The 27937-nt window shown below is 40.7% G+C and overlaps 1 protein-coding gene across 6 annotated transcripts in view; it reads left to right on the forward strand.

Annotated features, from left to right (window-relative positions):
* Positions 1–27937, forward strand: part of BBS4 (Bardet-Biedl syndrome 4) — a 45769-nt gene that overhangs the window by 12597 nt on the left and 5235 nt on the right. For 3 of the 6 annotated variants that reach the window (XM_005905601.3, XM_070377392.1, XM_070377393.1), the window contains 8 exons: positions 11452–11531; positions 13498–13561; positions 14823–14934; positions 16407–16479; positions 22586–22639; positions 24788–24915; positions 26764–26818; positions 27728–27796. In XM_005905601.3, the coding sequence (XP_005905663.2) occupies positions 11452–11531; positions 13498–13561; positions 14823–14934; positions 16407–16479; positions 22586–22639; positions 24788–24915; positions 26764–26818; positions 27728–27796 (635 nt within the window). Of the gene's footprint in view, positions 1–8178; positions 8305–11155; positions 11193–11451; positions 11532–13497; positions 13562–14822; positions 14935–16406; positions 16480–22585; positions 22640–24787; positions 24916–26763; positions 26819–27727; positions 27797–27937 lie in introns of those variants that run through there. The other 3 variants (XM_070377394.1, XM_070377396.1, XM_070377397.1) reach the window with 3 other exon arrangements.

The following is a 27937-nucleotide window of genomic DNA, read 5'->3' on the forward strand; positions in this document are numbered from 1 at the left end:
CTTTCCACATGGCACAGTGGTAAAGAATCCACCTGCCAGTGCAGGAGATGCAGGATAAGTGGATTTGATCCCCAGGTGAGGAAGATCCCTTGGAGTAGGAACTGGGAACCCACTCCAGTATTCTTGCCTGGAAAATGCAACCATGAGGTTGCAAAGAATCAGACATGACAGCACACACACATACTTCAATAAAATTGTAAAAATCCTAAATATCTTTTTAATCTCTAGATTTTCTCAATCTTGATACTATTGACTTTTTGGTCAAGATAATTGTTTCTTGGGGGAGCTGTCCTGCATATTGCAAGATGGCCACTGCATTCTTTATCTCTACTTAGTAGATGTTAGTAGCACCCAGTTGTGACAACCGGAAATGTCTCCAGATATTTCCAAATGTTCCCTAGGGTACAGAATTGCTCCTGATTGAGAACCACTGCTGTAGTTAAAGAGTATGATACTTCAGTAGAAGGTAGACTGTAGGAAGTTGGTAAGTTTATCATGGGGACTTCACACATAAGTTGAAATAACAGGCAGAGAGACTTTATTTGAACAAGCAGCAGCCATGGCATTTTAACCAAGAAGTTCTGAGTCTGGGTTTGGATGTTGTCTCCCACACCCTTCCCTCCTCAGCTTGAGAGGCCAATATCCTAGCTTGACTCCAGTCTTAAGGGTAGTGAGTGCCAGCTCACTGGAGGGGATAAACAACTTTTTATTTGGGATTCTTGTCTAAATATATTAGGACTTTTTCAACAACAAGCAACTTATTTGGAATTGTTTACAGAACTACTTGATGGTTCTGAGAAAAAGTATCCTACGTGGGGCTACTTACATCCTCTTCATTTTCCTCCCATGATATGACCTCAGATAACTCAGAAAACTTTCTTCTGGCTTTCAGTTGAGGTGAGTTAACTGATTTACTTCATGGGCTTATTTGCTTCCTTAAAGGAGTCTTCACTGAAGACCTTACTCATTTTGGAGTGGCTGCATAGGCTAGGATGAATTTAATTTACAATCTGAGACAATCTATTTACTATGTGAGAAACTTGGTCTCAGCTTGTGGTTTGCTTTTAAAGTATTTTTTAATAAACGAAGTTTTAAGAAATTGTGGCAAAACACACATAACATTTACTTCTTTAATCATTTAAAAGTACAATGCAGTGGCATCAGTGGCATTCACCATGTTGTGCAACCATCACCATCATCTATTTTCAAAACTTTTTTAGCACCCCAAACAGATTCTCCAGCCATTAAATATAAACTCTCCATCTCCCCTCACCTCTAGCCTCTGGTATCCTCTATTGGTTTGGCCAAAAAGTTCCTCTGGCTTTTACATTTTTCATTTTCACCGAGAACTTTATTAAACAACGTATTCACTGTTTTGTTCCACTATCTTCTGCCATTTTTCAGGCAACTTCATAATTTCATCTTCCCAAAACTTTTTATCTTTTTGAGCAAAGAACTGTTCCAGGTACCTTTTACAGTCTTCCAGGAAATTGGAAATTTTTTCCATTGAGAAACTTCTGTAAAGACTGAAATAAATGGAAATCCAAAGGTGCAATGCCTGGTGAATATGGTGGATGATTCAGAGCTTCTCAGCCAAGCCATGACAGTTTTTGCCTGGTCATCAAAGAAACATACAGTCTTGCTTTATCCTGTTGGAAGATTATGCATTTTCTAGTGATTAATTCTGGAGACTTTTCAAGTGCTGCCTTCATTTGGTCTAATTGGGAGCAGTACTTGTTGGAATTCATCATTTGGTTTTCCAGAAGGAGCTTATCAATAGACGACTCGCTTCCAGTTCCACCATACAACATATCACCTTCTTTGGATGAAGACTGGCCTTTGGTCTGGTTGTTGGTGGTTGATTGCACTTGCCCCATGATCTCTTCCATTCCATGTTATTGTACAGTATCCACTTTTTGTTGCTTGTCATATTCATTTTAAAAATGGAAAGTTTCCATTATGTTTAAGTAGAGAATCACAAATGGAAATACAGTCAGTTTTTTTCACTTAACTTATGGGGAACCCAAGCATCAAAGTGATTAACATAACCAAGTTGGTGCAGATGATTTTCATTGCTTGACGTGGATATTTTGAGTATGTCAGCTATCTCCTACGTGGTATAGATATGATTGTTCTCAATGTCTTGATTTGATCACTGTCAACTTCAATTGGTATATCCAACTGAGCATCATCTATCGAGAAATCTACAGCATGAAACTTTGCAAACCATTTTGACATGTTTGATTTAGTCATCTTCTTCATACACTGCACAAACCTTTTTTTTTTGCGTTTTAGTTGTGTTTTTACCTTTCTTGAAATAATAAAGCATAATATGCCAAAAATGTTGCCTTTTTATCTTCCATCTTTAGTATTAAAGTGGCTACAGAAAAATTCACCAATTTTGATAAATTAAAAAAAATGCATGCTGATATGACAGTTGTCACAATAGAATCTAACAGAACTGTTCTGAATGACGTTAAAGACAACTAAGTGCAACTAGCTCCATCATACAGAAAAAACCAAGTGAACTTTTCAAGCCAAGCCAATACTATCTGTGTGAATTTGCATATTCTTGATAGTGCATTCATATATGCAGAATTATGCAACATTTATCCTATTGTTTCTGACTTATTTCACTTAGCATATTTTCAAGATTCATCTGTGTTATAGCCTGTTGAACAGATTTCATTACTTTTTAAGGCTAAATAATATTCTGTTGTTTGTACACACAGTAAATATTTTGTATATCCAGTTATCTGTTGATGGACTTACGGGTTGTTTCTACCTTTTCACTATTGTTAGTATCATTGCCATGAATGTTGATGTATAAATAAATACATTTGAGTACCTACTTTTTTTATGTTTTTTTCTAGGACTTCGCTTTTTATTGAATGTGTTACATAAGAGATTTAGTCAAAAAGCTCATGTTGTCGCCGGACTCCTCTTGTTCTTCTTTCTTTGCCTTCCACTTCTCAACTGGAGAGCAATGGTGGAGGGGCAGGACTTCCTGGTAGGGCAGATCCATCAGCCCCCACATTGCAGATGAGGCTTCCCGTGTTGACAAGGCTGGAGCCCTGCCGGAAGTGTTCGGCATTTCTGTTAGTTTTAATGAGAACATTGATCTGTCCCTCTGTGACTGAATGTCATCTCATTGTGGTGTGGGGTGAGGCCAGTAGATGAAGATGAAAGTGCCCAGTTAGTGGCTGACTGCCCACCTCACTGCTGTTCAGGGCCTCATTGCAATGTGGCCTTAACTTCCTTGGAAGCATTTTAGCAGCACTGTAGAAAGGGGCTCCCTGCTTTCAGCTGTTTTGGGTATATACTCTGAAGTGGAATTGCTGGCTCCACTTAATGACGTAATTTTACTTGATTTTTTTGAGGAATAGTGTTAACTTCTAATTTAAATAGAAGGTACTGTATACAACTTTTATTTTTCCCCGATGATAGTAAAATCTACAAATTTTAGGTGCCCAGTTTTTGAATTTTGACAAATAACATATGTAGTCATCAGCTAGGATGAGTTAAATATTTTTATCACCCAGAAAGTTTCTTCCAGCTCCTTCCCAGTCAGTCCTTCCTTCAGTTCCCTAGAGGGAACCATTGTTCTGATTTCTGTCCCTGAAAGTAAATTTTGTCTGTCTGTGCTTGAACTTCTTGTCATGAAGTCATACAGCAGTGCATCTTTTGATCAGTTTTTTTTTTTTTTTTTTTTTTACAACTCGGTTACAGTTCTGAGTTTTATTTGGCAAGCAAAGGATAGTACACCCTCGAGGTGTGAGAGTGGGCCGGCCCCAAAGGAGAGGCCTCAGTCCATCTTGCTTCTCTTTTTATACGTTTTGTCTTCTCCTTGCTGAGCCTGCTCTATGTAAATTGGGCTAGCCCAGAAGGGGGTGTGCTTGTTTCACCTGAAGTTCTCACTCTGGTCCACGGATTTTCCATTGTTCCATTTTCAGAGGCTTTTCCCTTTCTTTGTCTTTTAGCCACTGCCATTTTTTACTCCTTTTTTGATCAGAAGTTTTAATTTTGATGAAGGGTGATTTATTAATTTTTTTCTTTATGGTTAATGCTTTTTGTGTCTTGTCTAGGAGGTTATGACCCTTACCCTCAGACTGAGTTGTGTGCCCCCACCTCTTCTGCATTGGTATTGCAGAAATTAATCTTTTTGGTTGAGGGGGTGTTTAATTTGATTCTTGACACTTTTATTAACATATACCATATATACAGAAAAGTACATGTTATAATTGTACAGCTTAATACGTTTTTACAAAGTGAACATATCCATGTACTCACCATCTTTTTTTTAAACATAAAACCAATGTATGTATTTGTTTTTAATTCATTGATTATTTTATTTTTGGCTGTACTGGATCTTCATTGCTTTGTGCAGGCTTTCTCTGGTTGAGGGGAGCTGTTCTTCCTTGTGTGTGGGCTTCTCACCGCAGTGATTTCTCGTATTGTGGAGCTCCGGCTCTAGGGCGAGTGGGCTCAGTAGTTACAGCACACAGATTTAGTTGCTCCACCACATGTGGAATTTTCCTGGACTAGGGATCAAGTCTGTGTTCTCTGTATTGCCAGGCGGATTTTCTTATCCACTGTGCCACCAAGGAAGTCCTTGTACTCACCATCTTGATTAAATTATAGAACATCATCAACATCTCAGAGGCCTCCCTCATACCCCCTGCTGCTGCTGCTGCTAAGTTGCTTCAGTCGTGTCCGACTCTGCGTGACCCCATAGACAGCAGCCCACCAGGCCCCGCCGTCCCTGGGATTCTTCAGGCAAGAACACTGGAGTGGGTTGCCATTTCCTTCTCCAACGCATGAAAGTGAAAAGTGAAAGTGAAGTCGCTCAGTCAGAGCGACTCTTAGCGACCCCATGGACTGCAGCCCACCAGACTCCTCCGCCCATGGGATTTTCCAGGCAGGATACCCCCTACCAGTCATTAACTACTCCTCTCAAAGATGGTTACTTAGGTATTTAGGGTTTTACCTACTTTTGAACTTTATATAAGTGGATGGAATCATTCAGTGTATACATTTCAGTATCTGACTTTTTTGCTCAAAATTATCTTTTTGGTATTCATGTATCTTGTTGCATGCAATAATGGCTGTTTTTTCCATTATAACATAGTATTGCATTATGGGTTGATAGCCCAGTTTATTCACTTTACTTGGAATGAACATTTGGGATACTTTCATTTTGAGATGTTACGCATAATGCCATCCTTAAAGTGTATGTTTTTTTTGGTACACTTATGTAGCAGGATTTGTACTTATGTACACTTAGTAGCAGGATTGCTGGGTCACTGGGAAGGATGTACTTAAGTTCAGTAGATATGAGCAACGTTTCCAAATACATTTAATATAATCCCCTTTGTGTATGTGTACACTTTCCCATATGCTTAATTATGCATAGAAATTCCTTAGAAAATAACTCACTTTCTAGCGAGGAGGAGGAATGGACAGAGTCTTTAATATTCTCTCTGTCCTTTCAGTTTTATTTTTACTGTATGTATGTAGGGTGGTTTTAATTTTTTTTTTAATTGAAAATCTTGCTATCATAATATGTCAAAAGTCCTGTTCTGCTTTTTTTGGTAATAGGAAAACTTTGATATCATTATTAATTTTGTGTTGCTAAGTTACTCATTTAACTACACCAAGTTTCATCCCAATTATAAAGGACTTTCCAGTGTTAAAATGTATAAAATTGGAAAGTTCTTTACAATTGGGACAGAAACTTGCTGTGGTTAAATGAGTAATTTGGAGGCCTGGGATATAGCCCTGCCTTTCCCATTAATAAGCTCTTGAATATAGGCAAATCACTTAACCTCTGGAATCTTAATTTCCTCATTTGTGAATAGTCCCAAAATTGTATGACTCACTAGCCTCATGGGAATATTCAGTGGAATAATAAGGGAGAAAACACTTTGCACTATATATATATATAAATTAATGTTCATATTATTATAGATATAAGTAAGCCATATAAATGTATAAAAATATCATATATAAATATGGGGAATTACGTTTTGATTTTAGAAAGTAAGATAGTTTAAAATAATCTAGGGTATATAGTAAGGGCTTCCTCAGTGGTGGAGTGGTAAAGAATCCACCCGCAATGCAACAGATGCAGATTCGATCCCTGGGTTGGGAAGATCCCATGGAGGAGGAGATGGCAAGCCATTCCAGTACTGCCTGTAAAATGCCATGGACAGAGGAGCCTGGAGGGTTATAGTCCATGGGATTGAAAAGATTCGGACACAGCTAAGCACACATGCACACAGGGTATGTAGTAAAACCATAATCTGTTATATGAATTGTTCCTTTCTTCCTCATCCCAGTTTATGTTCATGAGAGGCAAACCTGTTGGATAGGTAGCAGTTTAATATTTTTTTTATAACGCTGTCTTCTAGCACGTACCCTTGGGTGACTGCTGAGTCAGTCTAGTTTCTGCCTCCTTCATCCTCATTTATATTTCTGAGCAGAGGTGGCATTTCTGCTGATCCTGGAGCTGTTTGCCCTCAAGTCCGTTCCTCACCCTTCCCTTCTCTGCTGAGTATTGTGAGGAGCAGACCCTTGCGGGCTTCATTCCTTCCTAGGCTGTGGTGTCAGCACAGTTTCTGGCTGGATTAGCAAGTGAGGGGAACTGGCAGGAGACTGGAGGGTGGGAGGAAGGAGAAGACAGGGCTTTCCCTTCTTTCTCTCTGCTTTGGGAAGTTGGAGGAGTAGCGTGGCTTCTGAAGTGTCTCTTGTTGCTTCTGGCAGTCAGGCCATATGCTTTGAGCTTCTTCCAGGTAAGCTCAGCCTTAGGTACTGGTAGCAATACACTCCCTCGTTTTTTCCCTCAGTTCAGAGGTGGTAGTGACTTGTTCCCATGCTAACCTCTGATTTGCATCACTGTTCCCCCGTTGGTTCTCATTTCTGCCCTCACCTGTTCGCTGCATTGAAGCCCTTCTGTTTTAAATCCTCAAGTAGTTTCTGTTTCCTCATTAGACCCTGTCTGATACAGAGCTCAAATTGATATAACAAAAATGCCTTCCATATTTCAAGATTTGTTATTTCTTTTGATGTCCCCAGTAATATACTGAGGTAGAAAAGTATTATAGTTCCTATTTTAACATGAGGAAATTAACTTGTTGAATAACTACTTGCAGATTTTTCATAATTTCTCCAGTGAAAATTATAGGGGGAAAATGGAGGCCCAGAGACTTAAATTACTTGCTCTAAGTCCCACAGAAGTCTGTTACTGATTGAAGATTGGACTTCTACATGTAAAAATCCTATGTGCAACGTGTCTTCTCCTTAATGAGATCTGTTACCAAAGAAGTGTTCATTTATAATGTACTTACAAAAGCTTTAGTCATTGTAGAAAATTTTTTAATTAAAAATTTAAAGCACAATAATTTTCTGCTCAACATCCCAGATGCTGGGAAAGATCGAGGGCAGAAGGAGCGGGGGGCAACAGAGGATGAGATGGTTGATGGCATCATCAACTCAATGTACATGAGTTTGAGCAAACTCCCAAGAGAGAGTGAAGGACAGGAAATCCTGGCATGCTGCTGTCCATGAGGTTGCAAAGAGTCGGATGTGACTTAGTTACTAAGCAACAACATTTGTATATCCAGGGTGCTATTCACTACCGTTAATCAATGTAATGTAAAGTTTTGAATTTTGGTTATTTTTATGAATAAAAATACAATAGGGCAAATTACAGGGAAGAATTCTTGTGATGTCATGTTTGTTTGGTTATGGAATTGTTTAAGACGTGTCTGGTGTATTCTTAAGAGGAGGAAAGAAAGAGACGTCACAAGAGTGGAATGGGGACAGGAGAAGAGAAGGGCAAGGGAGTATTGTTGCCAGGTCACCAGCCTTCCGCCGCCACTGCCTTGGTGATGGTGGAGAGCTATGTGGGAGCTGGAGATGTGAATCAGGTCTTTTTACAGTCACCTGAAAGGCTTTACCTTGTCTTCATAAAAAATGGGAGGGGGCAGTGTGCTGAGTGAGATCTTTTTTACAAACAGCTGAAAAACTTACTGTGTCATTATCTCATCAGCTGGTTACCTGACCTCCATGGTAATATAGACTCCTAAATTTAGTGTAGCATGGGAGATGACTACCTTGCTCTGCTATAAAATACAGGAGGAGGCTCTACTTTGCACTTAAATGTCTTATTGTTTTTAGGATCTATCAAATAGGTAATTCTCCTAATACTTGCGAAAGCATGTGTGAACCAGTATCCCTGTTTGTAGGGGGAATTTGACTGAGCAATGATCTGGAGTACAAGAAATTCAGCTTACACATTTACAGGTAAAATTCTAACTAAATTCAGGATTCATAGGGATTTCTGTGGTATCTAGAATTTCCTCATCTTCAAAACTGACTAATAATAATCATAAAAATAACATCCACAGCTAGCCCTTCTTTAGGGCTTACTGTGTACCAGACAGTACTCGAATCTCTTTATGTGTATTGTCATTCAGTCCTCACAACTCGGGGGGGATATTTTATCCCCTGATCCTTCTACTTAAGTGTGAGGAATATATCACTAATAATGGGTATTTTATTATCATCTGTCCCTTCTGCTAGTACTGTCTTACCAGCCCCCAACTCTGCCCTGATTACAAGCTCCCCGGAAGCTTATAATCAGTTTTGTTCACTTTTGTATCCCCATTGCCTAGAACAGTGCCTGGCATGTGGTTGGTACTCAGTGAATATTTGTTGAGTGAATGAGTTTTTTATAGATGAGGAAACTAAGTTTTCCAAGATTACACAGTAATAGGACAATATTACAGATCACTGTAATGATCTGTAAAGTCTTTGGTGAACCTAGAGTTCTTTTAACTTTTAGACAAGCTATCATCAAGAGTGTGAAATGACTGTTGCTGCTGCTGCTGCTGCTGCTAAGTCACTTGTCTGACTCTCTGCGACCCCATAGACGGCAGCCCACCAAGCTCCCCCGTCCCTGGGATTCTCCAGGCAAGAACACTGGAGTGGGTTGCCATTTCCTTCTCCAATGCAGAAAAGTGAAAGTGGAGTCACTCAGTCGTGTCCGACTCTTAGCAACTCCATGGACTGAAGCCCACCAGGCTCCTGTGTCCATGGGATTTTCCAGGCAAGAGTACTGGAGTGGGGTGCCATCGCCTTCTCCAGAAATGACTGTTAGGCACTTGAATTTGGTGGTGCTTTCCCTTCTTCTAATTCCTACTCTATTTCATGAGCCTCTGGGCCCTTGAGATACTTTACAAATTGAACTTTTTTTTTCTCCCATTCGTCACCCATGGAACACAAAAAATAGTTCATCCTTTATTGTAAGATTTTAATAATACTGTGTGTGTGTGTGTGCTAAGTTGTTTCAGTCATGTCCAACTCTTTGCGAACCTTTGGACTATAGCCTACTAGAGTCCTCTGTCCATGGCATTCTCCAGGCAAGAATACTGGAGTGGGTTGCCATGCCCTTCTCCAGGGGCTCTTCCCAACCCAGGGATTGAACCTGCATCTCTTGTGTCTCCTGTGTTGGCTGGCAGGTTCTTTATCACTAGTGTCACCCAGGAAGTCCAAGATTTTAATAATAAGAAAGACTCAAATTTGCATTTTATAAATTTTCTTTAGGCTATAGAAGCAGTGATAGTGATATTATAAACTCAAAGGATTCAGTGTCTCCTTTCCTTCAGAAAAGGGGTAGGTAACAGTGAGGTAGGTCATACAGTTGAGACTTGCTTTAAGATTGCATACACACCCACTCACATCTGCCTTTAAGCTTGATGATTTGTGTGGTCTTCTGTAGGAAATTTAACTTTGGAAATGGTTAGTTAGGCAGAACAGGAATGGCTAATATCTGATGTTTGATGGGGCGCAGGGGAAGAGAAGGAAGGAAAAAAAAGTCTTTGAAGAGTCTCACATAAGCCCTACTGACTAGAAGAAGGGTGATCCTAGTCAGAGAATGTGGGTAATTGGAAAATGAAGAGTTAGGTTGCTTAACATTTAATCTTTTTTTCTTTCTTCTTCTTTATAAAATCATATCCATATTTCTGTCATAATTTCACTTTATAAACTCCATTGTTATTCCCTATTGGAAAAGAAAAAAGCATTCTTAATTGTGGCTCAGCTTGGTAAAGAATCCTCCTGCAATGTGGGAGACCTGGGTTTGATCCCTGAGTTGGGAAGATCCTCTGGAGAAGGAAAAGGCTACCCACTCCAGTATTCTGGCCTGGAGAATTCCATGGACTGTATGGTCCATGGGGTCACAAAGAGTCAGACATGACTGAGTGACTTTCACTTTCAACATTAATTCTGGGTCACAGTAAGCTTTTTTCCTTCCCATCATTATTAATATTATGCACATGTAAGTCTTGGGTTTTTTGTTGTTATATCGCCTATGGTTCTGGAACAGAATGATTACAAATCATTTCCCTTTCTTCCCCTGGTGTACCCTTTTTTTTACATTTTGAAAAATAAGGGAACACCAAAACTTTCCCCGTGGTCCAGTGGTTCAGTCTCCACTGTAGGGGATGCAGGTTTCATCTGTAGTCTTGGAACTAAGATCCCATATGTGGTGTGGTGTGGCCAAAAAAAAAAGTGACCATTAAACTAATCAGGGAATACCTCAAACATGTATTAAAATGCATAAAAAATAACAAATACCCATGTGCTTACAGGCCAGATTTAATAAATAAAAACATTTAGACTTATATATTTTAGAGCTTTTAATTTTTTTGATAGCTAAAGCATTAAAGAGTTTAATTCTCCTTTTTATTGATTTCTAATTCATTCTTCCTTCTTCCTTGAGGTCTCCACTGTTCTGAGGTTGATGTGAATAACTGTCTCCCTTTTTACCATAGAAAAGTTAACTTCTTAATGAATTTTTACCTATAATTTAATTGAATTCAAAGAAATAGTAACTCATAGTTTCTCTATTGTGAATCATTTTCAGTGTCTGAGGTGTCTGAAATATTTTTCTCCTTGTTGACTTCTCATAACTGGGCAACAGTATAACGTTTCACATTTGAGCTATTGCTAAGACTGTGTTTAGCTATTTTTGGTCCTCTGATCTGTTAGATGTGATATTAACTATGTTATATATATTTTGTTAGTAATACTCCTGAAATATCTTTTGGAAAGTCATTTTATTCACCTACCAAAACCCGGAAGAGAGAGAAAGGAAAAGAGGGAAGGAATGATTCTGTTTTCCCCTTCAGGCAAGTTATCAGTTGAGAAACTGATATTATGAACCACACAAACTTTACAGGAATATATATTGAATTTGTACTAGTAGGACAAGTATCTCTTAATGTAATAATCCACACATTTTTAATACACTTTGGTTAAAAATGGTCAGCAGCATGAAGAATTTAACATGATATTACAGTCTCCTTTTGGTTAGTTTAGACATGAGGACAATGCTCAAGGAGAAAACCTAACAATGACTGTTTGTTTTTGTCAAAATATGCTACCCAGCTCCGGAGTTTCCTATTTTGGAGAAGCAGAACTGGTTGATACATCTCTATTATATCCAGAAGGATTATGAAGCATGCAAGGTGAGAGGCTGCGGTGATAGAGAACACGAGAGGCAGGCTTTGATTAAGCATCTGTCTCTGTCACTCAGTTTGTATGGCAGGTAGTAACCCGTTATTTTAATAATGTGTGAAATCTTGTTTCTTGACATTTTGTGTATCAGTTAGCTTTTGCTGTGATAATGCTGCTTAACAAACAACCTCAGAATGTCAGTGGCCTTATTTATTCCTCGTGGGCCTTCAGATCGGCTATGGTTGGCGGGGTTTGGCCATAGTCTGTGGAGCAGGTTCCAGTGTGCTCCATGTGTCTTCCCTTTTCAAGACCAGGCTGAAGGAGCCGCTACTCTCTGGGACGTGTTGGTCTTATGGTAGAGAGCATATGTTCAAGTCAGCATAGTGTTTAACTTTTTGATCTTTGGATAGGTGAAAAATGGTGTTTCACTTTTATTTCATAATTCTTGTGGTGAGCTTGATCCTTTGTATATTTTAAAACCATTTGTATTTTCTTTTTTCTAAACTGTATCTTTGGTGACAGTATATATGTTACATACTTGCTGGCAGAGAATAGTATCATCATGCAAAATATATCCTTGGTATTGTCTTTTTTTGGCATTCAGAGCTTTGTAATGCTTTTAAGGTTGTGATTTTTGTGCCTGTCACATTTGTACCCACAGCAGTGCAAAGAACTAGCAATGTTTTGTTCCAGTATGGATTTGGAAAGTTTTTTTTTCCTTCTGTGATACTATCCTTATTTCCCCTTTCCTTTATTGACCACTTTTTCTGTTTCCTTTCTTTTGGCTTCTCTTCCTTTGTTTGTTTCTTAAGAATTAGGGCCGTCCCTGTGTACTATCCTTGACTCTTTTCTTTGCTTGTTCTGCACACTTCTTCCTGATTGCCAGATCAGTCTGATGCGTACTGAATGCTTCACAGACATTTCAAATTCAACTTTTCTGTAGCCAAATTTACCTGCTTCCTTCCATACCTATTGCTGCTTTTTTCCTATCCCTTGATTCCTCACATATACTCCTTGTCCATGTCTTGTTGTTCAGTTGTGTCTGACTCTTTGTGATCCTGTGGATTGCAACATACCAGGCTTCTCTGTCGATCACCATCTCCCAGAGTTTGCTCAAGTTCATGTCCATTGCATCAGTGATGCCATCCAGCCATCCCATCCTCCGACGCCCTCTTCTCCCTCCACCCTCAATCCTTCCCAGCATCAAGGACCTCTCCTGTGAGGCTGGCTGTTCGCATCAGACAACCAAAATACTGGAGTCTCAGCCTCAGTGTCTGTCCTTCCAGTGAATATTCAGGGCTGATTTCCCTTAAGATTGACTGGTTTGATCTCCTTGCTGTCCAAGGGACTCTCAGGAGTCCTCTCCAGCACCACAGTGCGAAGGCATCAACTCTTTGGCGCTCTGCCTTCTTTATGGTCCACCTCTCATAACTGTATGTGACCACTGGGAAGACCACAGCCTTGACTACTTGGGCCTTTGTTGGCAGAGCAGTGTCTCTGCTTTTCAACATACTGTTTAGGTTTGTCATAGCTTTCCTACCAAGAAGGAAATGTCCTCTGATTTCGTGGTTGCAGTCACCATCCACAGTGATCTTAGAGCCCTAGAAGAGGAAATCTGTCACTATTTCCACATTTCTCCCCCTGCATCTGCCGGGGGGATGGCAGGATCTAGTTTTGTCAATATTTAGTTTTAAGCCGGCTCTTCCACTCTCCCCCGTCACCCTCATCAAGAGGCCTTCCAGTTCCCCCTCGCTCTCTGCCATCAGGGTGGTACCGTTTGCATATCTGAGGTTTTTGATATTTCTCCCACCTATCTTGATTCCAGCTTGTAACTTATCCAGCCTGGCATTTCTCATGATGTGCTCAGCGTATAGATCAAACAGGGTGACAGCAGACAGGTGTCCATGTCTTCCTGTACTTAAAAACACTTGAAGACACTTAACCACTACTCAGAAGTATTGTTTGTTTCTTTTTCAGGCTGTTATCAAAGAACAGCTTCAGGAGACTCACGGGTTATGTGAATATGCTATCTATGTCCAAGGTGAGACATATATTTCTTCTCTTCTTGCTAGAGAAATGCACACTCTGCCTAGATTCTGGAAAAAGAGCAACTTATGAAATACTTAAATGCAAGTAAATGTTCCACAAATCTCTTGCTTAGTATTACTGTTTTTTTGAAATCAGAACATAATTATTGTGCTGGATCTGACCTCAGAAATGACTAGTTCTGTTAAAAAGCTTGCTACTGCCCTTCACCCCTATTCTGGTTTCTGGCTCGTGTTTTTCAGAATTGTTGTTAGGGTCGCTGCCTCCTGCAGCAGTGTTGGGCCCAGAAGAGGCTTTTCAAGAATTCTTTGCAGTCAAGCTAGAAGAGATGAGAAAAAGCTTGAGGATTTTTTGTACGGGAGTCAGGGAAGGGAAGAAGCTTAGAGGTATACAGGACAAAGCAGAGAATAAATGGAAGTCATCAGAAATCAAATATTATAGGGACTGAATAATATAGGGATTAGAGGGATTGACTGGAATTTTACTCTGTGGTGCCCAAGTAGCGTCCTTGGTTGCTACTTGGGCACCAGGAACTTTCTGACTCTTTGATGTAAATGAATGGTTTTGTTTCCCACTCTGCATTTGTAGTCTTCAGATTAATATGCAGTTAATTAATATGCAATTTTCTGATGTAATTGGTAATACATTAACATATCTAGGACATTGTGGCAAAATAATGCTTATTTATTCCCAATATCACCAGTTCCAGACTTACAGTGCCTCATACTACTTAAGCATGTAAATCTTCTGAAAACTTAGGCCTAGGAAAATGATTGATTCTGATTGGTTGCTAGACTGAGAACCAACTCTGAAATATTACTGCATTCTTTGCCAGCATCTCCTTGTTGGACTTGGGTTTTTGATTGCACTTGCCCCATTTGGGTGTACTCTCTGAAAACTATCAGGTGAAGTTGGAATTATCGTGATAAATAGCACATCTGATAGGAGCTATAAGAATTTCTTACAGTGAAGAGTTTCTGGAATAATTTACAAGGCACCCGATTATCTGCCTGTTGGAAGCTGGGAGTGGAGAAATAGGTAGGTCCCAGATACCTTAAAAAAAGGTTTTAGCTCATCACCAACTTTGCTGCTTGTTTCAATCCATCTGAAGTCATATCTGATTGTATTTTAAGACACAGTTATCCAAGGGGTTTCTTTGATAAGATTTCCTACTTCCCTCTTTCTCCAGTTTTTCACATGGCAGGCTCCATTCTTAGAACATGATTTTATTTTCTGTGTTTTCTCTCTCTTGGCAGCTTTGATATTTCGCCTGGAAGGAAATATCCAAGAATCCCTAAGACTCTTTCAGATGTGTGCTTTTCTCAGCCCTCAGTGTGCTGATAACCTCAAGCAGGTGGCCAGATCTTTGTAAGTATTGGCAGCCTGGAGGCCTTCGGGCACTGGTGGAGAATAGTGTAAAGTGCATTCTCAGGCTGGGGCTTGCTTACAGAGAAGTGTAACGAATTCACTTTGAAGAGTGTGGATTAATTTTGAAATTTGATAAAATGAGATAACCAGTATAAAGCAACTGAGTATTTCAAATACTGCATATTCTAGTTTGATAGGAGAACGCTGATAGTATTTCTCAAATAGTAACATTTTGTGCTTCAAGTACCCTAATCATATTGCCAACCCATGGAATTTTTCTTGCCTACTGTTCCAATACTTAGCATAATACTATATACACAGTAGTTTTGTAGTGTTTGTTAAGTGTTTGTTCTGTTTTGTAGTGTTTAAGTGTTTGTTAAGCCTCTGAAGGCTCCTGGATTCTGGCACTCTCTAGAATCTTTATAAGCTTTTAAGTACTAATAGCTTTACTACTTGGAGAAGGCAATGGCACCCCACTCCAGTACTCTTGCCTGGAAAATCCCATGGACAGAGGAGCCTGGTGGGCTGCAGTCCATGGGGTCACTAAGAGTTGGACACGGAGCGACTTCACTTTCACTTTTCACTTTCATGCATTGGAGAAGCATATGGCAACCGACTCCAGTGTTCTTGCCTGGAGAATCCCAGGGACAGGGGAGCCTGGTGGGCTGCCGTCTATGGGAGTCGCGCAGAGTCGGACACGACTGAAGCGACGCAGCAGCAGCAGCAGCAGCTTTACTACTCCAGAGTAGTAGAGTGTGATCTGTGGAGTTCCCACCCTCACTTTCTAACCTGCAGTGTCATCGATACCTGCATTGTCTTTGTACAGAGGCTGATTCTCCCCTGTGTCTCCAGAATTAGTATCAAGGAAAGAGACTTAGTTTGGAAGAGAAGGGCATGTTCCTAATACATGATGATGAAAAATTGTGGCAATTCTTGTTTAACGTAGAATTAATTTGGCTTGTTTCTTGGTCTACATTTATTGTACATTGGGGAAAATACACAAGACTTTGATTAAAATTGGGGCTTCCCCAGTGGCTCAGATGGTAAACAATCCACCTGCAATGCAGGAGACACAGGAGACCTGGGTTCAATCCCTGGGTCAGGAAGATCCCCTGGAGAAGGGAATGGCTACCAACTCCAGTATTCTTGCCTGGAGAATTCCATGGACAGAGGAGCTGGGCAAGCTACAGTCCATGGGGTTGCAGAGTTGGACACGACTAAGCAACTAACGCTTTCACTAAAATTGGTATAGAATGGAACCAAGGCCTTGGAATAGCTACCAGCTCTGTCCCTACCAAGAGCTTCTGCTGTTGGTATATAAGAGTCTCACTGGCTAAACCCACACAAGCCAGTCATAGAGAAGAGGCTTCCAAAATTCTCTGCTGGCTAGATGAGTCAAATGTGGGACTAGTGGGGTTGGTCTTATAAAAAGCTTTATGTTAATAATTACGGAAAATGTGTTTCTTCCCCAGATTTCTTTTGGGAAAACATAAAGCTGCCATTGAAGTATATAATGAAGCAGCTAAACTTAATCAGAAAGACTGGGTAAGTTCTTTGTTCTTAGTAACATGCTAATGGTTCATTTCTCATATGGGCTATCATTTGTATTTATTACTGAGTTATTACATGCCAAAACTGTCTTTATTTTATCCTCACACTTGATTGATGATTTGGCCTAGGTATAAAATAAAAAATTAGGTTTCCTCATAACTCAGGAGACAATGCTGCCAAGCTTCTTGCTGTAAGTATTGTTGATGAGTAGTCTGTTACTAGTCTGATTCTTGTTGATAAACCCACTCTCCTGTCTAGAACCTTTGAGGATTTTCTGTTTACTATTAGAGTTCTGAAATACTAGTAATAGTTGTCATGATGTGTTTCTTTTCTCTTGCATTCAATTGGCTCTTTCACTTTAAAGACCCTTGCCTTTGGATAGAGGGGTGGTTTTTTTTGAGTAGTTCTTCGATTATTTTTTCCTCTCCATTGTCTGTATCATTTAGGGTGTGTGTAACTGCAACAAAACATTAAACACTGACTTTACAAATTATGAGTTTACTTTTTTCTTATGTAACAAGAAGCCCAGGTAAGTCGTTACTGACATTGATTTGACAACAACACTGAGACTTTTTCTTCATGGCTACAAGATGGCTGCTACAGCTCTAACACCACATCATCATTCTAGTGGGGAGAAAGAGGAGGCAACAAAGAGAAAAAGACATAACCTTTATCAAGAAAGTATAACTTTCCCAGAAATCCCCGATAGACTTCCACGTACATTATATTGGCTACCTGTTTTGTAAAGAAGACTGGGAAATATAGATTTTAGGTTGAACACACTGTCACTCTGAATGTGGTTAGGTTTCTGTTCGTAAGGTAATCAGAGAGAGTGAGCATTAGGGAGGCAACCAGCAGCATCTGCCACACGTTCCCTACTCTGTTACATATGTTCTGCATCTGCTCTCATTGTCTTCTAACTTGCCTCTCATATTTTCCACATCCTTGTCTTTGCTGTACATTCAGAGATATTTCCTCAGTCATATCTTCCAAATCATCATTTTTGTTTTTGGCTATATTCATACTCAGTATTTTTTATTTCAGTAATTATATTTTTAATTTTCAAGAACTTTGTCTTTTCTTACAGTTGCCTCTTCATGTCTCTGACCCTTTGAAGTTCTCTTCTGCTTTCCACCATTATCTTTTTCTTCCTCTCTTTATTTTGGTTCTTCTTTTTCATGCTGATGGTTTTTTTCAAAATACCTGTGATTCTTAGAAAGATACATCTAAGAGTGAAGGAGATTCCTAGATATATCGAAGGGTGAAGGATTAGATTGATTAGTAGAAAGAGCTAGCATGGGTTTTCCCTGCAGTTTTATGGCCCTATTATTTTTTAGATGTGTTTGTCAGTCACTTTTCTGCAGATCTGAAGACTGAGATGTTTAAGTCTTTATGCCATTGAGTATTTTATAGCCAAAGGCCAAAGTAAAGCTACAGATAAAGGAAAAGTGAGTTACTCTTTTGTTCATTTAGTCACTTTTTTCAACAAGTGAATGTCAGCTGTGTGCCAGGCACTGGGCTGCAGATGCAAAGATGGATTGGTGGTTTATGGGACAATCAACCAGGAAATAAAGAAGGAAGAGAAGCAAGTTAGGGGAAAGGGTGGTGGTAACAAATTAGAATTAAATCCTATTTTCAGAAGATTATGGACATGATGAATTGTAGCTTCTGGTAGGGTATCTAAATTGAGATGTATCTAGTACATGGCTGTATATAGAAATGTGAAGCTCAAGTGTTCTGGGATAGAGACACATGTTTTGGAGTCAATACAAAGGTGATGATTAAAACCATGAAATTGGATGAGATCACTCTGCAGTGAGCTGAGGATGGTATCCTGGAAAAAACACTTTGAAACGCTGAGCTGAAGAGAAAATGAGTCCATAGAGGGAGATAGAGAGGAAGTGAGACAGGTGAGCTCAGGGATGGGTTGGGGAGGGAAGGGAGGATGTTTATGTCCAGTTGGTTGAAAGAGCTCATTTGGTTTTACTCATCTGGGATAACACGTCCATTGGTGCCAGTAGAGGCGGTCATTTCTCAAACATCCATTCTCTGCCCTGATGCTTCACTGGTGCCTGTGGCCTGTAGAAAACCTGTAGCTCTACTCTCTTGGACTCATCGGGGTATTCCACAATCTAGCTGCAGCAGGAGAATAATTCCTCTTGCCATGATCTCATTGGACTTTTGGAGCAGCTGTTAAGTAGGGAGGGTTTCCTGCACTTTTAGATGAGGAAGCTGAAGCTTTTGGAGATGGAGTGACCTGCTGAAGGGCGCACAGTGAGGTAATGGCAGAAATGGAGCCAGAATTCAGGTCTAGAGTCCAGAATTCCTCACTTTAGGCCTGTAATTTTTCCACTGTGTCAATTGCCCTTGGAGGATGTCTGCTGCATCCTCTTACCCCATGAAAAACAGAACTTAACACTGATTTGTTCTAGTTTTCTTTTCAAATTTCAAAAATTTCCTTGGCTGTCTGTTTAAGGCATATTGCTGTTGTTTTGCCAAGTAATAACTATGGCAAATTTCAAAAGGGTAGGGGCATTAGTTACCTTCCAGGACATTAAAGGACAAGTAGGCTATATTTCTCCTCTCTCCAGATTCGTGTGTACATTCTTAAAGGGTGATGAAGTGGAATGTACTTGTGGAGTTGGAGAGAGGAGAATTACAGCCCTACTTTTAGAGACAGGCCTGAGTTCAAATCCCACTGCTTGGCAATGTGTGGACATATTTTGGATTGTGATTTAAGAAAAATTTATTGTAATGTGAGTCATTTATCAGAAATTGAACATGATTCAATATCAGATATTAAACAGTAACTAATTTTTTTTTCCCAAGTATGATAATGGTATTGTGGGTAGATTTTATAAAAGAGAGATCTTATCCTTTGGAAGTACATACTGAGGGACTTCCCTGGTGGCTCAGTGGTAAAGAGTGTGCCTGCCAATGCAGGAGACATGGGTTCAAGTCCTGGTCTGGGAAGATCCCACATGCCAAGCAGCAGCTAAGCCCGTGCACCACAACTAGTGAGCCCGTGCTCTGGAGCCTGGGGACCACAACTACTGAGCCACGTGTGCCTGCGTGCCCTGGAGCCCGTGCTCCATAACAGGAGAAGCCACCATAATGAGTAGGCTGTGCACCAGAGAGGAGCCCTCACTCACCACAACCAGAGGAAAGCACGTGCAGTAGTGAAGAGCCAGCACAGCCAAATACATACTGAAATATTTGTGGATAAAACATTATCTGGTATTTGCTTACAGAAGTAGTGGGATGGATGTGGGGGTATGGATTGGATGGTTGTTGGAGCAAGACAATGAGTACATGGTGATTCTCTACATATATATATATATATATATGTTGAATTTTTTTTTTCTTTTTAAAAATAGTCCCTTCTTAGCGATCTGAGACCATTTCTTTTTTCTTTTTTTTTTTTTTTAACATTTATTCCTTTATTTTGGCTGCACTAGGTCTCTGCTGCTGTGCTCAGGCTTCCTCTAGTTGCAGTGAGCAGGGGCTACTCTTCGTTGTGTGCAGGCCTCTCCCTGTGATGGCTTCTTGTTGCAGAGCACAGACTCTAGACATGCGGGCGCAGTGGCTGTGGCTCGGGAGTCTCTAGACTGCCGTCTCAGTAGTTGTGGCGCATGGGCTTAGTTGTTGCCCAGATGTGGAATTTTCCTGGACCAGGGTTTGAACCAGTGTCCTCTGCATTGTCAGGCTGATTCTTAGCCACTGGACCACCGGGGAAATCCTTTCTTTTTATCAGCTTTATTGATATATAATTCAAATACCACGCAATTCACCTATTAAAAGTAGATGATTCATTGTTTTTTAATATATTTACAGAGTTGTGCAATGGTCATCACAATCTTACTTTATTTTTATTGGAGTATAATGGCACCCCACTCCAATACTCTTGCCTGGAAAATCGCATGGATGGAGGAGCCTGGAGGGCTGCAGTCCATGGGGTCGCTGAGGGTCGGACACGACTGAGCGACTTCACTTTCACTTTTCACTTTCATGCATTGGAGAAGGAAATGGCAACCCACTCCAGTGTTCTTGCCTGGAGAATCCCAGGGACGGTGGAGCCTGTTGGGCTGCCGTCTGTGGGGTCACACAGAGTCGGACACAACTGAAGTGACTTAGCATAGCATAGTTGCTTTACAATGTTGTGTTATTTTCTGATGTACAGCAAAGTGAATCAGCCATTCAAATTCTTCCTTGGGTTTCCTTCCCATTTAGGTCACCAGATAGCATTGAGTAGAGTTCCCTGTGCTGTACAGTAGGTCCTCATTATCTGTTTTTTATAGAAGTGTATATATGTCACTACTCCCAATTCATCCCTGCCCCTCCCCTCCTTGGTTCCATATGTTTGTTTGGTATGTCTGTGTCTCTGTTTCTGCTTTGCAAATAAGCTCATCTGTGTCATCTTTCTAGATTTCACATATAAGTGATATTAGACAGTATATGTATTTTTCTCTTTCTGACTTGCTTTACTCTGAATGACTGTCTTTAGGTGCATCCAAGTCTCTGCAGATGGTACATTTTCATTTTTTATGGCTCAGTAATATTCTGCTGTATATATGACCATGTCTTCTTTATCCATTTCTCTGTTGGTGGACATTTAGGTTGCTTCCATGTTCTTGAAATTCTTTAAGATTTAGAACTAAGAAAAAAAAAAAAAATCCCTGTGCTGATGCTTTCTGTATTAAGCAAACTGCTTAACTTCTCTGAGCTTCAATTTCCTTATCACTAAAATCAGAATTGTTATACTTATGTTTCAGATTTGCTGGGAAAATTAAAGTAATATATATGAAAAACATGTGGCATAGGATCACTGATTGCTATTTTGTTGTTATTTTAGGCAACTTGGAAAACATTAAACAGTTGTCTCTGAGCCCTTGAAGGTTCATATTTCTTCAGAGAGGGACACTCCTGGGTCTGCAGGTGCTTCTGCACTTCCTCACTGTTAACAAGATGGTCCTTACTGTTTCCCAAGAGCAGTTTCCTCACCCTTGCCTTTTCCTTTCTTTAAAGCTGCGTTAAATAAAAACGATTTAATATAAAAGTTATAGAGATTTTATAGAACACAAGGTCACGAAATACAGATTGATCTTGCAGTGAACTAGAACTGGAAAGCTGTCAGCAACCAAATTAGCTTCTCTGCATTTCTGCTGTTTTTTTCTTTCTGTAGATCAGAGGTTGACTTTTTGGGGGCGGGGTAAAGGTCAAGTTAGTATATATTTTAAGCTTTGCGGCTTTATACCGTCTTTGTTGCAATTACTTAACTCTGAAGTTCTATGAAAGAACCACAGAAGATACATAACAAGTGGCTGTGTTCTATACAGCTTTATTTACAAAAAGGGACAGAGGGTGGATTTGTCCCATGGGTCGTAGTTTGCTGACCTGTGCTGCAGACTTCTGTAGATAAGCCCCAGTTACATATCCAATTACATATCTGTAATTGGAGCCAGTCTGCAGAAGCCTGCAGCACAGGACCATGCAGGAAACCTGGATTTGATCCTTGGGTAGGGAAGTTCCCCTGGAGAAGGGAATGGCTACCTACTCTAGTATTCTTGCCTGGAAAATCCCCTGAAGAGAGGAGCCTGGTGGGCAAACTGTCTGTGGGGTCACAAAGAGTCATATACCACTGAGCAACTAACACTTTCACTTTTCACATATCTGTAATCCATTGTAGTAGCCTCCAGATGGCACTGTCAGCCTCCAAGTTCATATCACCTAGTGAGTGAATTCCTAGATTCCTGTGAAAAGAAGTCTGACACCCACACCCCTCCTTAGAGCTGGAGACGGGACTGTGGTAGTTTCTTCTGAGAAGAGGGCACAAAGGGTTTGTTCCGTGAGCAGCTCTAAGAGAAAGAAAGGTATAGGAATGGGCTGGGTGTGCACCCAAAGGTACTGCATAGGCCCAGGAAGATCACCGGTTTATTCTGCTTTTATCTCTTATAATCTGAATCAGATTCAAGTAAAAAACTAACCATAGTGCATATTTTCAAGCTTAAATTTTGTCAAGCAGCAATAATCTCTAGATGCCTGTTCACACTCTAATAATTATTGTGGAATTTACACTTGTTTTCCTTTCTTTTGTGTGTAGGAAATCTGTCATAACCTAGGAGTTTGCTACATTTATCTGAAACAGTTTGACAAGGTAATCTGTGGTGGTGGTGGGTGAGTAGTTGGCTGGGGATTTCACTGAGGATACATTTTTTACACAGGTCCCATGGATCATGTTGTATTATTCCTACTGCTTGCAGAGACTTTTAGAAGTAAAAAATGAAAGTTCCATATACATTTACCCCCATTTTTATTCTCATTTGTCACTATTCATCTGGTTTTTTTCCCCCTGCTTTTAACAAGAAAGTGACAACTTCTAGAAATAGAGGAAATGGCAATCTCATCCCTTTCTTCCTCTCTTTTTTTCCATACCTTAATTTTCCAGAATAGAAACACAAATGTTCAATAAAATTTAAATATAAAAAAGTGGATGTGGAAGTCTTAAAAGTGTAATTATGGCCAAGTGAGCTATCTTACATTTCAGTTTTCAGGTCATTGGAAATGAATTTTTAATCTTAAGTAGTTTGATGTGAGAGTTTAGTTTTTAAGGTTATTTTCCATGTGAGATTTTTATATATCATTGTGATTAGGCTGTAGTGCCCAAGACTCTTATAATCAGATACAACTTTTGAGCTTATTCTGGTACTCAGATAAAGGGAAAAAATGTATATATCTTAACTGAGGGGTAGACCAAATTATTGAGAACTCTCAAAGTTAATAAAAGTGGGGTTGGTTAGTTTCCTTCATAATTCTCCCACTTAGTGACTGAAGTTTTATTTTCTTTTCTCTAGTGCTGACAGGACTGAGAACCTGAATTAGTTGATACTCATTTGATAATGTTTAATATGTACCAGTTTGTAAACTGAAGCAATCTAATCAATCCCTTGGGGTTCTTAAAAAACAACAACTGTACATCAGCAGTTGAGGTGTGAGAATAACTTTTGCTCTTCTGAGATATATAAAAACAATTAATACCTGTATCTGTGCAAATAAAATATACATATTTAGTCGATTAGGTTTTCTGGGCAGATGGCTCTTCAGTGTTACATACTTGGTTAGGAGCTTTTTCTCTTCAGAGAAACTTTAAGCAAGTACATATCTGCTGCTGCTGCTAAGTCGCTTCAGTCGTGTCCGACTCCATGCGACCCCAGAGACGGCAGCCCACCAGGCTCCCCCGTCCCTGGGATTCTCCAGGCAAGAACACTGGAGTCGGTTGCCATTTCCTTCTCCAATGCATGAAAGTAAAACGTGAAAGTGAAGTCGCTCAGTCGTGTCCGACTCCTAGCGACCCCATGGACTGCAGCCTACCAGGCTCCTCCATCCATGGGATTTTCCAGACAAGAGTACTGGATTGGGGTGCCATTGCCTTCTCCTAAGTACATATCTATTCATGGGCTTATTCTGAGCCAAGAGAGAGCTGGATTTGGTTTTTGGTCAGAACTGAACTGAGGAGGGAGGAAGAGAATTATATTTAGATTTTACTGTAAAGCTAACAGGCTAAGCAAATACAGTAGCTGGCATTTATATAAATACTTGTTGAATCAGTGAAGGACTAAACAGCCTTTATCATCATCTACAAGATAAGCTCTAACAGAGTGAGGAGTTTTCTGTTAGCTTTGGTATACTAGTACCCACTTTCACTTTTCACTTTCATGCATTGGAGAAGGAAATGGCAGCCCACTCCAGTGTTCTTGCCTGGAGAATCCCAGGGACGGGGGAGCCTGGTGGGCTGCCGTCTCTGGGGTCGCACAGAGTCGGACACGACTGAAGCAACTTAGCAGCAGCAGCAGCAGAGCAATAGGCACTTGATGATATCTACTGAATGAATAAATGAACATTCATTCATTTATCCAATTACTGGTGAGGAAAATGAAGTGCCCCCTGGAGAAGGGTGTGCAGTTGGTCAGCAGTGCAGCTGGGGTCAAGTTTGGGGCAGTACTCTCTATGTACCATGATATCCCTCTTGACATATGGAATATGAGTCATGGGAATGGATATCAAAAAGCAGAAAACACTCAAAAAGGTTAATCCTCTTGTACAAGCCCCCCAAGTGGCACTAGCGGTGGACATTTCATGTTTCCAGCTGTCCTCTGAGCACAGTTTGGGTATGTTTTGGGACATTTGCTGAAATGTGATGTTCCTACTTGAGTAGAGCGGGAGCTCTTTCTTTACATTAGCCATACGGAGTCATTGTCCTTTCCTGGTGGTGATTTGGTTCTCTTTACTCTGTCAATCTTGTTAGGCACAAGACCAGCTGCACAATGCCCTGCATCTTAACAGACATGATCTGACTTACATAATGCTGGGCAAGATCTTCTTGCTGAAGGGAGACTTGGACAAGGCCATTGAAATCTACAAGAAAGCAGTGGAGTAAGTGTTGGTTCCTAAACAAAAATGGGAGCAGATGTGCTCTCCCATGCCTGAGAGAGGACGTGTGTGACTGGTTACACATTGTGTGAGTTCTGTGAGTTAGGGTGAATGTTAAGCTAAAGTATAGAGCTCCCAGTGCCTTAAATAAGGACGACTTAGGTTTCTTTCTCACCTGTCAGTGTGGCTGGTCCTGGGCAGCTCTCTGCTCCACAAGGTCAGTCAGGGATCCAGGTTCCTCCCATGTTAAGCCATCATTCCACAGGTTGTTGCCCAACCCCTGTTGATAATGGAACTGACTAGCGTTCCCAGTGTGGTATTCTGTTTCTCCTTTCTAGGGAATCTTATCTTTTCTGCCTAGATCTTGTCTGGTTTAAGTGGGATAGCTGTAACAAAATGCCTTTGTCTCATTTGTTTGGTCACTTGATAGAATTCGTCATCTGTGGTTCAAGGCCACAAAGTCTATTATTCCTGATAACAAGACTTTGGACTAAATTTAGATTTCTGTTGTTAATTACTCCTGTCTTCTACCATGATAGTAACTTTTCTGGTTACATTAGTCACAACAACGCTGCTTCTGGAATTTTTTTCATATTTTATATCTAAAAAGATATAAAAAATCCTTTGGTTTGTTAGGCTGCAAGAAAGACTTCTGTCATCTATGTTTACAGGGACAAGTAGGTAGGAGCCCATGTAGCCATATGTTTAATCTTTGTGGTGCTGAGTGGAAGCCTTGACCCCTGACCCCTGCATTCAAGAAACTGGCTCTTTGAGCTTAGCTTACATTAATTACATTAGCTCACACATTCTTCCTGTGTCTGGCTAAGGACTTAAGTCAATGAAATCCTCAAATGAGAATTTGGAGGACAGCTGAGCATTTGGAGCCTTACTGAGGTGATAGAAACCATTGTTTATGGCCCACAGCTTCAGAGACAGTAGTCATGTTTTGGTGGGGGGCAGGACGCCACTAGAATCATGGAAATTACCTACTTGGTTGGGGAGAGGAAGGTGATCAGAATGGGAATTTTTGGCAGAAAGTGAAGAGCAAATACTTAGTTGAACTGAGTAAGCTCTGTCTGGCCAGCTCAGGCCTCCCCAGGCAGGGGCTTTGCCCCTGTGACTCTGGTCTCCCCATAGGTAACCTGCATCCTACCTCATTCCTTAGAAGCAGGAGATGTTCTTCACCTTTTGCCATTTTCACTGTTGAAACTGTCTAATGATCCTGTAGTCAGATCATCTCAGCTCAGTGTTGCTTTTGTTTTGTGACAAAGACAGATGCCGGTGAGGGATTGGAAAGGCAGACAATCTTTTATTTAAGCCAGTGTTTACTCCACAAAGCCAATGGCCAGTTCTTTCCTAGAGCTGGTATGTGTCTTTCTTCTTTAGTTTGGCTGTTTAGTGTGACTTTTTGTTTAATGTGGAGAGCACAGCATCAGGGGCCTTGGGATCCTAAATTACCCAGGAAATAATTATGCTGGCTGGCATTGTGAGTGCAGTGAGAACAACAAAATCTCACAAGAGGGAAGCAGCTAAAATCGTGTGTGTTCTAGACCGACTTGGTTTATAGAGCATTATTCTTGAACTCTATTAGTGTAATTAAGACTTTGGCACAAAATAGTCCATAGGTTCTGAGGACTTTGGCTGTAAGCAAAGGTCCTGAGGAAGGAGTCTAGGTTCTAAGTCCCATTTCTGTCTTGTTGAGCAGCCCTCCCTATAGGCGGGTTGACGTACTCTTGGAGGAAATTCCCAATGCCTTTGAGAGTTCTTACGGGAGCGGGTGGTGCGGTTACTGCACGTGTCAGTATCACTCAGACACGTCGTGTTTCCCTCTGAGCGTCTCTTGTGTCGCAGGTTCTCACCAGAAAATACAGAACTTCTTACAACTTTAGGATTACTCTACCTACAGGTAAGAGGGCTTTGCTTATCCATGCACTGCTGTTAGAAATGCTTCTGGGGACTTCCCTGGTGGTCCAGTGGTTGGGATTCCATGCTATTACTGCAGGGGACACAGGTTCAATCCCTGGTCAGGGAACTAAGATCCTGCAAGCCACACAGCCAAAAAAGAAAAAAACACTTGTGTGTGTTATGGTTTTCCTGCATTTTTACTTTAACACAATTTACTAAAGGTCATAAGCAGCACATAAACTTTACTCTGCACTTGATACCCTTTGTCTGCTAAAGGAATGAACTTAATTTTCAGCATGCAAATCAGAAGCAAATACACCTGTTTGAGCCTAGTTCTTACCCAACCAAAGAAAGAACATGTATGAGAAACAACTTGTGGTCAGGGAGACTGGCATTTTGTGGTGGAAGTACTGTGGTGGTATTAGGGCTTTGGGGCAAAGGCCGCTTCTGTTGTTCCTTCTTCCCAGCCAGGTTAGGGTTAGAGAAGGCAAAGCACTGTCTAGGATAAAATCCTGCCTCCAGCTCTGCCTCTGTCGTGTCCTTGTTTGTTTCACTTTTCTCTAAGGAGCTTAACCCTGGGCCTTCCTGGGCTTTGGCTTGGGAGTTTGGCCCCAGGGGAGAGGAGGCTCACCAGCCTGCTTCCTGCCAAGAGTCCTCAGTGTGTGGCAGCACCAGTGTGGCAGAGATGGTTCCTGGCAGATAGCTACTTTGACCTTATTAGGGAACAAATCAATGAAGTAAGAGGGAAGAGAAATGTGGGGCCCTTAGTTTCCTTTTTTTAAAATTTGGTATCTATAGCTTTTGTCAGAAGAACCCAGAAAAGTCAGGGTGTATCTGTTGAGGGTGTGGTTGGCCAGACTCCCTAACGCCATCTCCCCTGATGTAATTCTCTGGTTTGCTTTTTTCCAAGCTCGGCATTTACCAGAAGGCATTTGAACATCTTGGAAATACACTAACTTACGACCCTACCAACTACAAGGTATTGCTGGCTGTCAAAACCCCAGCGCCTTCACACACAGGTGGTCCCACTGCTCCTTGAGGTGATCTAGCCCTAGAATGCATTTCAAATATCCAAGAAAGTACTTATTGTCAGTGCTCTGCTGCTTATCTTCTTAAAGAG

The sequence above is a fragment of the Bos mutus genome, chromosome 10 (genome assembly GCF_027580195.1).
Source record: "Bos mutus isolate GX-2022 chromosome 10, NWIPB_WYAK_1.1, whole genome shotgun sequence".
NCBI classification, from domain to species: domain Eukaryota; kingdom Metazoa; phylum Chordata; class Mammalia; order Artiodactyla; family Bovidae; genus Bos; species Bos mutus.